Source organism: Sus scrofa, chromosome 1 (genome assembly GCF_054392235.1).
Source record: "Sus scrofa isolate SSC_HxYL_T2T_F1_AM1 chromosome 1, Sscrofa_HxYL_maternal_Yorkshire_Landrace_v2.0, whole genome shotgun sequence".
NCBI lineage: Eukaryota > Metazoa > Chordata > Mammalia > Artiodactyla > Suidae > Sus > Sus scrofa.
In genome coordinates this window covers 241,511,747-241,523,879 of record NC_139383.1, presented here as the reverse complement: position 1 = coordinate 241,523,879, position 12,133 = coordinate 241,511,747, and the positions used below count along the sequence as shown (strand labels likewise).

Genomic DNA, 12,133 nt, shown 5'->3' with positions numbered 1-12,133 from the left:
CAGGAAGCACGTCTACTAAATGAAGTTAAATGGATGCTGCCTTTCCTTTCTGTGTTGTCTTTACATTTGTCAGAGGCATTTTAATTCAGAATTTCGTTCTTACATAATGCAGGCCAGTAGTAGCCCAGAGAATTAGTTATGTAAGGATGGGTACCTAACAACCCCCCCACTCCTTTGTTTTCTCCTAAAAGGTGTAGCCTAACTACTATAGCATTTTCCATAAAATAGTTTTAGTTTTAGTTTGGGTCACATGTTGAATATCTGCAGTGTTCCAGGCCCTCGGTTGAGTGTTGGTGACCAGTCATGGACAAAGGTCATCATGGTGCTTAACTCCTTGGAGTCTGAGAGTCCTAACTGGGCAAATATCTGTGGGAAAATGTTGAGGATTTTTTATTAAATCAATTATGAAGTTATCAGTTATTAAATATCTCAAAACAATGACGTCATTAAATCTTCATGAATGGACTAGAGTAAGATGAGTTTAATCAACCAAACCTCCCATTTCCTAGCAAGTCTTCATGCTCGCAGACAGTCAGGTAAGCCCCATGTGTACCATGGAGCTTTCTCTCTCTGACATCAGGAGAGAGCTACTGCCAGCCACTTGTTACACATACATTGCCTTGGAAATGTACCTTGTGCCTGTCACCATAGCAACACCCTGAGAATGACCTCAGCAGCCACTCAGAATCATCCCTACAAAACAAATCACAGCTATAATTAACTCTCAGAATTTACTCTGCAATATAAATTTGTTCAGACCTCAGTGTTTCTTTGTTAAAGGTTAAATGAATGGAATAATCCAACATGAACCGCCCTCCGTATTCCACCAAAGTTTCTCCCCCAAATATGAGGTGCTTTAGCAGAACATACAATTCAGTTGAGACTATTCCATCGTACCTCTTCTCAGAATATAACAAGGATCAACAAATGAGCATGTGCTGGTCTTATAGTGCCAGAACTCCATTTCCAAGGGAGTAGCATGGCTTTTTTTCCCTAAGCAAATGTGAAATGTAGAAAGTGCTCTGAGTCCCTCTAAGTCCCCAAAGCCCAGAATAAGGGGGCCACATGGGGTTGGGGCTTATGCAGAGAGAAGCTCTCCACACTGGCCTCTCCTTGGCAGTGAAGAATGCTTGTTTAGGTTGCCTGCACATTTTGCCTGTTTCTCAATTATCTGCAACCTATCTTCTGTCCTGGTGTAGCTTCTGAGCTGCCCAGACCTCCTGTAGGAAGAAATTATTTGTGGGTCTTTTGTTTGGTTGGGGAGTTTGTTGTTGTTCTGTTTTGTTTTTCCGGTCTTGTTTTGGAGTGTTCTAGGTCTGGTCTAGTTCTGGTTCTGGATAATGTATATGACATCTATCAGACCTTGATATTGGTTCCTTTCAGTTTTGGGGTCTGTTAAACTAGATCAGTTTAACTTTTTTACTCCAAGTGACATTGAACCTTTCTCTCCACCCTCCGACTGAAGCAAAACCAAAAGAATGTCAGGCAAGAAGTGGAGTTCAGGAGTTCCTGTTGTGGCTTGGCAGTAGCAATCCCTGGCTGGGTTCAATCCCTGGCGTCACTCAGTGGGTTAAGGATCTGGCATTGCTGTGAGCTGTTGTGTAGGTTCCAGATGTGGCTCGGATCCTGTGTGTCTGTGGCTGTGGTACTGTAGGCCAGCAGCTGCAGCTTGGATTCTGTCCTTAGCTTGGGAACCTCCATATGCCACAGGTGTGGCCCTAAAAAGCGGAAAAAAAAAAAAAAAAGTGCGGTTCGTATTTCCAGTTTTCGGAAATGTAGGGGATCTTTAATGGTCATTTTCTTGCCTTGAAATATGTTGAAACCTGGCAATAAACAGAACAGAGCCTGGCCAGCAGCAAACACCTGGTATAGGTTAATTGCTATGCCGCAGTTGTTAGTCTCTCTGAGCTGTGGTTATATTGAAAAGGAGCAAAAGAAAGATGATGGGGGAAAATATTCTTGCAAGAACAAATGTTTTAGATTTTCAGCTAATATCGCAGCAGTGCCTGGGGTTCACAGAGAGACACCACTCACAGTATTTTTAAGGCAGCCTCTAAACTTGTGTCTGTGGCTTTTCAGTCACAGGTGTGTATCCTAATTCTCTCTTACTCCAGCGTGTTTTTTCCCAGAGCTCAGTTCAGCCTTCCAAATTGCAGTGAGACTAGCCAGGTTGCCACTGTGCAGTGTGACAGGAAATTTCTCACTTTTTGTGCAGATACTTTAAATCCTCCTGGGCAAGTGCACATGTTTAAAAATGAAGTGGCAACAAGTAGTTTGTTTAGTTCATCTTTAAGAAAGAGAAGGCCCCAATTTCTCTTTCCCACAGGAACACAGGAGTGTCTGGTGTACGAGAATTAGCCGCCTTCCGTTCTGACCCTCTGTGGATTGGGTTAAGTGAGTAGAAATGATTTATTGGCCAGTGTATTTCCAAACACGCTTGCCAATGTAAAATGGAAGTTCTTTGCTTCCTGTGGATTAAATTTTTGTATGTAGTAGTTAATTACATGGTGATCTTGCAGATTTCAAAATGTACCTTCAAGTTTTTCAAATCAGGAGCTAATAAATCAGAAAATTCCATCTACACAACATAACCAGCTTACTTTATGTTTATGAAGTGATAAGCTGGTTTATCTGTAAAATGAGATACAGATCAACTCCCAGAACATGGGCTTGGTTTTCGTTTTTGTTTTGTCTTTTAGGGCCACACCCGTGGCATATGGAGGTTCCCAGGCTAGGGGTCAAATCAGAGCTATAGCTGCCAGCCTACGCCATGCGGGATCTGAGCTGGGTCTACAGCTCACAGCAACGCCAGATCCTTAACCCACTGAGCAAGGCTAGGGATCAAACCCGCATCCTCATGGATGCTTGTCGGGTTTGTTAAGTGCAGAGCCACAACGGGAACTCCCAGCTTGTTAATCCCATCAGACAACTCTAGGACCAGGCCAATATATTGACTAAAATTTGGGGTCCAGTCCATTTTTACATTTCCTTCCTGCCTCTCAAGCCCATGTTCTTCTAGCCTCTCTCTCTTTTTTGTCCTCTGGCCAATTTTATAATAATTAAAGCTATCAAACTAGTTCCTATCAGTCAAGAGAGAGCTAATTGCCAGCTAGTGAATCATTGATGTGTTTGAGATAAGGCCATTAGAATAGTAATTCGTTGCTTTGTAGTAGAAATTTCCAGACTAATACTATTTTTTTGTCTTAAAGAATTAATACAAAAAGGCACTAATTTATTTCTTTGTTAAAGTCAGACTTAGCTCTACTGTTCTATGATCCTTTATGAATCTTAAAGATTTAATATTTAATCTTATTATTTTTTTCAATACTATTTCTTTGTCAAAGTCAGACTTAGCTCTACTGTTCTATGATCCTTTATGAATCTTAAAGATTTAATATTTAATCATTATTTTTTTCAATACTCAGTTTCAAATTTAACAATATCATTGATATAGAAACACCACTAGTAAGAGTGATATTTAATTAATACTAAAACTAAATCTCAACATAAGAAGTCATCCATCCGTTCAATACATAATTGTTAAGCAGTATTTGCCAGGCCCTCTTAGATACTAAGGTAGGAATAACAGTAGATGAGACAGTCCTTCCCCTCGGTAGGTCATGTCGACTGAGCGTGTGCCTTCACTGAATTATAACATGCTCCACACCAGACGTCCTGGATTACATGTCTCAGAACGCACTGCGTCTTGTTTGTGAGCATAAAGGTGTTAAGGATCTAACCTCTTCCATTATAGAACCTTTTTCTGTAATGGTTCTACCTTTTCTCTAAGTCTTATTCATACCTTAGTTACTTTCTCTATACACTCATATCTCTCTTCCATCCCCTCCAAGAACCAAAGAGAACATAATGACTCCTGGAAAGCGCGAGGATGCCAGGCAGAGCAATCATTATTTACCTGTTTGTCATCAGTTATATCAAATTATGTAATGCTCAAATTTCAAATTATTTTTTCACTTTGAGAGAATGGAAAGTGAATGGAATATAACATTTTTGAAATATAGCATTTTGAAAATTACACTGATGGAGAACATATGTGTGGTTGGGATGGGTAACACAAACAGGTTTCTTTTCAATAACAGGACAATTCTGTATCCTGATTGTGGTGGTGATTGCAGGAATCTCTACATGTGATAAAATGTCATAGAAGTATACATCTCCTCAAAAAAATGTGTTTGTGTTTATAAAAATGGGTGAAATCTAAATAAGGTCTGCAGCTTAGTTAATAGTACTGGCTCAGTGTCAGATTCCTGGTTTTGGTAATGTACTACGGTCATGTAAGATGCTGTCCTTGGAGGAAGCTAGGCGAAGGGTAGGGGGGAATTCTCTGTAATATTTTTGCATCTTCTGTGTGTCTAAAATTATTTCAGAATAAAAAGTTCTTTCATGGAAAAGTATCATATAAGTCTGTAAATTTTAAGTTTAGGTGTGGTGACTCTATACATAGGAATATCTGGCCTTAGGTATTGTAGCCTCAGTAACTAGAAATCTCGTGGCTTTACATTCATCAAGGCATGACTTAGGCCTTGGACAGAGTTTAGAACATGGTATGCTGCTGTCCTTCCTTAGGGGAATAAAGAAACACATTCCTGGAAAGGGCTCTGATGTTCTGCAAAAAGGCAAAAAGGCAAAAAAAAAAAAAAAAAAAAAAAGCATCCTGACCTATGTGTAACTCTGTTATCTTTTTATTTATACAAATAACATTTATCTAAATCATTCTAAAACTATTTGTTTTAAACTCCTGCTTACTATCAGACTTGCTAAACACGGAGAGGGTAGAAGATTCTTTTAATTCTTTTCTCCTCCCCCTTTACTGTTTTTTTGGGTTCTCTTTGGTAGGAAAAAGAAAAATGAGAAATACTGTGAACTAGGGAATCCACAGGTGGATAACCTTGCTCTGACTACCGGGGGGTTGACTGTAACCTTCCACTTCCCGCACTTCTCTACCACATTCTGGTGTTTTTCTTTCTTCTCTCCACTTCTCCCTTAGGATTCATTGCTGCCCTTCCATTTCCATCAGCAGGCCTGTCCTGTTGGTGTCACTGATGTTCTTGTGTGTTTCCTCCTCCAGCTATCTCAATGACTTGGACCGTGTGGCCGACCCTGCCTACCTGCCTACGCAACAAGATGTGCTCAGAGTTCGAGTCCCCACCACAGGGATCATCGAGTACCCCTTTGACTTACAAAGTGTCATTTTCAGGTAGTAACCGACTCCATAAAATCTTCTTCCCAGGTCTTAGACCATAAGGATGTTTGGTGAACTCAGTAAATCCTGAAATCATGTGTAGACTTTAAAGCAATATCACCTTCATACCAGTTATTATCATTAGATACACAAATGACATCATGTGTCCCTGAAAAAGGAAGCAGAGGAAAGATCTATGGGCAGCTTTCTTATTTCAGACTAAATCACCAAGAAATCAAAGAAATCTTAGTTTGCTGGTGGTTATAAGTCACTCAAACATTGGTCCCAACTGAAATTTGCTGGGAATCATTTTAACTATGAGGACAGTGGGTGTATTTTTACATTTGTATAAGATATAAATGATCTTATAACTCAATTAATAATAGAAAGTATAGGTTGTCAGAAGCTTTCATGTTGTTTCCTTCAAATCCTCTGGTACAATGCAGAATTTTTCAGTAGCAATAAAAATATGGGATGTTTTGTCTTCCTAAAATAAGTTGCTTGAAAAATTTCAAAATATATGGTTGTGAAAGTGGATTGATTAACCTAGTCTGTATTTACATAGGAAAATAAAGTGACAGTTTATTACTTTCTCCCTCACTGCTGCTATGCTTTCTGGGCAATACTTCAGCAGAAATAGTCTAATTTTTTTTAAGATGACAAAAAAATAATAATGATGTACTTTCATTTACTCTCTTATTACACGATCACACACACGTAGTTTTAGTTAGAATGCAAACCACTTGGTGCCTAGAGAAATGAAGCCATGTGAACTTGTCTCTGGGTGTAGAGAGTTAAGGTTTTTTTGTTTTGTTCTGTATTTTTGGTTTTTAAGGCCGCACCCATGGCCTATGGAAGTTCCCAGGCCAAATCGGAGCTGCAGCTGCTGGCCTACACCACAGCCACAGCAACGCAGGATCTGAGCTGAGTCTTTGACCTACACCGCAGCTCACGCCAGATGCTCAACCCACTGAGTGAGACCAGGACCAAACCCATAACCTCATGGTTACTAGTCAGATTTCGTTTTTCGCTGCGCCAGACCAAGAACTCCCCAAGAGTTAAGTTCCTTAAGGGAGTCCATCCCACTTAAGACAGGCTCGTACAATACATTGGAGTTGTGAAGTGGAAGTTCGTGTAACTGTGTCTACTGTGTAACTCTGCTGTGTAACTCTGCTGAGCAGGCCCTCCATCATCCCTGCCGAAGCACTGTGTATTTCATTCTAATCAGTTTGATCTGTGGTTGCATCTGGCTGCCATAACCTACCCTAATAAACATATCCATGAAGTGAGTGACATTTTGGAAATGTTTCAGAGCTTCATTTTGTCATCAATAAAATGCTTAACCTTAGATGATCACCAAGGTTCCCTACAGCTCCAGCATTCTCATTTAAGTTCATAGTATTTAAAGATCGTTAATTTGAGACGCAAAATTTTCTTCTGCTTATAACATTGTTGGAATATTTTCAGAAAACAGCATTTCATGATGATTTCCATTTCCTCTTTGCTTTATAACTAGTAAAATTTAAAACCAGGTTGCTGTTACATCTTGGTTTTTTTTTTTTCCCTACATTTTGTGCACGAACTTTTAAAGGACACTCTTTGGCACTTCAATAAAAGTAATGATTTTGAAGAATAATTTCTTGTTACTGTCAAAAGCATCTTATATAGGGCTTAGTGTGACACGATTTTATGGAATGAGGATTTCATATAAATGAGTGTATTATTCACTTAGCATCAGGGAAGAGCTAGTTAGCATTTAATATTTCTAAAGACCTAAGAATTCTAGTTTTGATGTCTATAGTTCATAGGTCTCCCTAGATCCATTGTTTTGCCCCTCAGATATCTCTTTGATATAAAGCTTTTCTGAGCAGTCACTGGAAGGTCCTTGATTTCTTAGTTTAGTTTTAATGCTTGGAGGCAGGAAAATACCAGGAACAACTAGTTTTCATTAAACATTTAAAGAGCCCTCTCTCAAACTTTTGTACCTAAAACTCTGATTTGCTGAAAATATTTTCTCTTGTAAACATTGTGCACATTTTAATCAAGATACAGATTTAACAATTTGAAGAAGCTTGGATTCAATACCAAGCTTAGATATTTTCATATATAGATTAACGGTCAAATTAGTTGATCTCAGTGTTGATTCCTGAGCAGTAACTTAGCACAGAATTGATGTGAATAAACAAATACTTGAAATAGTTCAAATGGTGACCTCTTGTAGCATCTTAACATTTTATACACATCACTTCTGGTAGTTTAATAAGCTGATTTTGTGCCTAAGGCTAATTGCACCATGTTACCCAACATGACTGGACTTGTCCCAAATCATTTTCAGTGTTGGAAGGAAAAAACAGCCCCCAAAGCTTACACTGCTGATCAGGATCAGTGAGGTTGTGTTTGCATTTAGCATCACACACCCATCTTGAAATATATAGCATCTTCACCTCTTTAATGCATTTGCAGTCATTTCTAGCATCTTTGAGAAATACATGAGGATCTTCATTCTCATTTTATTGGAAAAGAAAATGAAAAAGTTAGTATTTCCCATTAGAGCTTAACCCAAATAAAATTGTTTTTGTTTCTGACTCTTTTGTGCTTGGTTAAATAAAACACCATTTTTCTTGGCTTGGCATGGGAATTTTTTTTTTTTTTTTACAAAGTTATAGTTTTCATACATATCAGGTAACTTTCTAATAACTGCAATGATTTATTACCTAGAATGTCTTGACTTTATTAGATAACGGAAAATTAGTGAATGTTCAATAAGTATTAATTGTGACTTAGATGACCATTCTCTTTAGAGAATGTATTTCCTAAGTTTGTAAGTAAAGCTATATTTATATTTAATTTTTCATTATGTGCTATTAATATGAATATTACTAACCTTGCAGAATGGTCGATGTAGGGGGCCAAAGGTCAGAGAGAAGAAAATGGATACACTGCTTTGAAAACGTCACCTCTATCATGTTTCTAGTAGCGCTTAGTGAATATGATCAAGTTCTCGTGGAGTCAGACAATGAGGTGAGTACTCTGTGGACAGACAGTGGATGATCGTTTTAATATCTGATACAAATAAATGATAGGATATGGGGTACACTGACTTCACAGATTTCTTGACTATTGATTTGGGAATTTTTAAATAACCAAAAATAACTCTCTGGTACCACGTGGTATACTCAGAAAAATAAGCTTTTTTGTCAGATGTCTGAGCAGGTCTGTTTGTTCAGGTCTATTGAGACCCTATTTGATACTTGTAAATTACACAATGCAGAGGTGCCGAAAAGGAAAATAACAGGGAAAGCTCTAGGCTAATCTTTACATTGTTTTATAGCCTTCTTCCTACAGGATGGAGTTGGGAATGTTGGAGTGAGTCAGCCTGTTTTGTTTTGTTTTCATTTTGTTTAAATCATTGTTTGGGATGGGTGGGTCCCAAAGAGTCCTCAGAACCTCTTAGTAAATGTGAGTGACTTTGCAGCTGGACTCTAAATCAATTTGTTGTTGAGCCAAGAAGTGTCCTGGTGATGTGGCCTTTCTGCTCTTACAGAATTCTTATAGGCTATTGCATAGCTTTTTCTCTGTTAAGCACTGAGTGATTGGAAAAGTATCCTTGATATGCCTGTCTGGAAAAATAATTCATTGTTGTCATCTCCTCCCTATTGCATGAAATTCTAACAAGTATAAATATAGATTTTTAGGATGATAAAAGCTCCAGGGCGAGTCAGAGTTGATTATGGAGGATAATTAAGCGGCACAGAAAACTGTGACTTTGAGCCGGACTTCAGTGTGTGTGTGTTGGGGAGATGAAGAAGACACCATTGTTACCCTGTTAGAGGCAGAGTCGGCAGACTGACATGTCAATAGTGGATATTAAATATCCTTCTAGTAGGGTAGAAAATAAAGAATGAAGTGCAATATCCCCAAAAGCTAATTAAATAAGATCTGGCATATCAAAATATACTTTTAATTTTGTACTTTTTTTTTTATATACAAGAATTCTGGCTCCTTGGTCCTTTTAAATATTTTCTTTTTCTGCAGGTGGTTAATACCTCCATTAAAATATATACCCAATCCTCTGTAGCCTTTCTTTTGTATGTAGGATTAATAAAGAGTTCATGAACCAATATCCCATATGTAGCTCAGTTACCTATTCATGCATTTCTAATCTTTTCCTGGGTTACAAGTATGTGGGCTCTTGAACCAATCAAAGAAGTTATTTTTTTCTTTTTCATGATAGGCCTTTCTATTTAAGGAACTCCTTTTTAACAGAGAGATTTATCAGGTATTTGCCCTCTGTAGCTATAATGCAAAGTGCCTGAAAAGCGTACTAAGATATATGAGAATCAGGTATCAAACTTGGACTTAAGCAATTGCCATTGGAATTTTAGCTATGATATCTCTATATGTATTTTTATCTTTATATTTGTATTTGTTCATAATTCTTGGGTGTAGTATTTTGAACATACTACATGTTTTAGGAATAGACATATGACAACACATCTGATTTCTTTGAATGTTGAATCAAGACAAAAAATACTTGAAGGGTTGTCTGCTATGAGCTGGGAACCACAATATGTAAAGAGATAAAGAAATGGAAAAAAATTAACTTTGTCATAAAGGACCTTGTAAAAAGATGAATGCTCTTGGAGTTCCCGTCGTGGCGCAATGGTTAACGAATCCAACTAGTGAACCATGAGGTTGCGGGTTCGGTCCCTGCCCTTGCTCAGTGGGTTAACGATCCGGCTTTGCCGTGAGCTGTGGTGTAGACGCGGCTCGGATCCCATGTTGCTGTGGCTCTGGTGTAGGCCAGTGGCTACAGCTCTGATTGGACCCCTAGCCTGGGAATCTCCATATGCCACAGGAGCGGCCCAAGAAATAGCAAAAAGACGGAAAAAAAAAAAAAAGATGAATGCTCTTGTCAGAATAGAGAGTATGGGGGGAGGAAGGCCTTAGTTATAAAAGTCGTCATTTCTTTTCTTTAACTTGCTGTCCAGTGAAATAAAATATATGATATTTTCAGCTACCCAGAAGATGTAAGAAGCACACATAATTTTATTTATGTCTATATGTTTACATGTAGCTAGAGGGAAAGAAGTGCCTAATCAATATACATTTTATGCAAGATCATGCATTATATTCCTAAAGAAACATATTTTGTGATTTAATGCTAGTGAGTTTGCCAATTTAAAACTTGCAGCTCTAGCACATAAATCCAGTTAAAGTTTCCACAACAACTTGACATTCAGTGTATAGGCACTACATCCATCTAAAAATATTTTCCCAGTGTCTTTGATTCCTCTGGTGGTGCCTTATGCTGCAAAGTAAAATAATAAATCTATTGTTAGGACTCCCTAACCACTTGTGAATATTTTTAAAGCCTACCTTGTAATTATATGGTGTTCTTTTTCTCAGATGTCAAGTCAAGCCTGGTGGTAGGTAATATTGGAGATGATCTTAAGCATACTAAGAAAAAATACTGCCCATTAATTTCTTCATCCATGTTAGCCATAGACACCACTGTTGGTAATTAGGAAACACTGTCAGAAGTATTTTTTAATGTCAGATGTAGTCCATTAATCTTTTTTTCCCAGTTCTATTAATATATGAAAATGTCATTGCCTCTCTACTGTCTTATATCATTGAGAACTCAGAACTACAGAATTCCCCTTTCCCCATATTTGCTGATTTTGCTGAGACAAAGCTGAAATAAAGTCCGTAAACATTTTGTCCTTGATTTTGAAATCCGATGTCCCTTGATACATATTTGTGAGAAAAACCTGGGAATTGATACCAACAATCTCCCTTTTATCTTAGAGAACTGTGGAAAATGCATTGCAGACCATAAACAGAAGCAACAAAGGAAAGTATTGTATTTTAGATTATTGCTTTTGCTTTTAAATATTTTAAAACGTTTTGAGTTAATCTTCAAACTTTTTATGTAGATAGGCTTTTGTCTGTCTAGATTCTCAGTCTTTCAAGAGCTTGGGGAATGAATTCCTTTATCTTTTTTTTTTCTCCAAAGAAGGAAATACATTATCTAATAGTGGGTGATAATAATCAGGGTTGTAGAGCTAAATAAGTAGATTTGCATATTCTTTTTGGTCTTAGCTTCCCTGCGATAACACATCAGCACGGAGCCAACTATTCTGCTGTAATTCTTTCATGCGTATATTCTTTCAGTGCCTCTGAAAGCCCAGAGCATACAATAAAGCATTTCAACTTATTGACATGTATCCAAACTCTGTCTTTCCATCCTTGTTTTTGTGGTTTCCGATACATGAGTATCTGAGCACCAATACAAGGTTGTTTTTCAAGTATTGATTCAGGGACTGTCTTAGAGCCCAAGCTTTTTATAGAATCCCAAAGTCTTGGCCCCTCTTTCTGCAATACTTCTTTTTTGAATGTACACTTTGAACTTATATCAATCCTTTTGAGATGGTCACAACCCATTGGGTTTTAGTCTTATTAAAATACTGAGATAGTTTCCCATACCCCAGGCTCTCTTTGGGTCCAAGAAGGATTCCCCAATGTTGGTTCCCATAAACATCTATCCTTCAAATCTGACTTGGAGTTGCTCAATTGATTAAAAAAAAAAAAATAGTAAAAGGAGAGGGTAGACATTCATAATATCTTAGCGCCTTATGCCTGTTCAAAACTGGTTTAAACTGTTGCTCATTTCAGTCTCCCTGGCTGACCTCCTGTGAAGTGAGAAGATCAGGTTTGCTCAGGATGCAAGAATGGAGAGATTGAGACCCATGGCCAAGGTCACTCAGGGCCCCATTCCCTGGCCTTCTAGACCAGCTTCCTTTCCCCTGCTTCTCAGTGTCTTACAGAAGCTAGGGACAAATTCAGAGGAAAAGAAAGAGGAACTGTTAAAGGGGCCAAGAGCATAGAAGTAGAATGAAAATCCTGACCCTGCAGGGAGTTGAAACC

The 12,133-nt window shown here is 38.1% G+C and overlaps 1 protein-coding gene across 3 annotated transcripts in view; it reads left to right on the top strand.

Moving 5' to 3' along the window:
• GNAQ (G protein subunit alpha q) overlaps positions 1-12,133 on the top strand; it is a 305,513-nt gene that overhangs the window by 226,693 nt on the left and 66,687 nt on the right. For 2 of the 3 annotated variants that reach the window (XM_085011742.1, NM_001038623.1), the window contains 2 exons: positions 5,090-5,218; positions 8,095-8,224. In XM_085011742.1, the coding sequence (XP_084867868.1) occupies positions 5,090-5,218; positions 8,095-8,224 (259 nt within the window). Of the gene's footprint in view, positions 1-5,089; positions 5,219-8,094; positions 9,323-12,133 lie in introns of those variants that run through there. The other variant, XM_085011745.1, reaches the window with a different exon arrangement.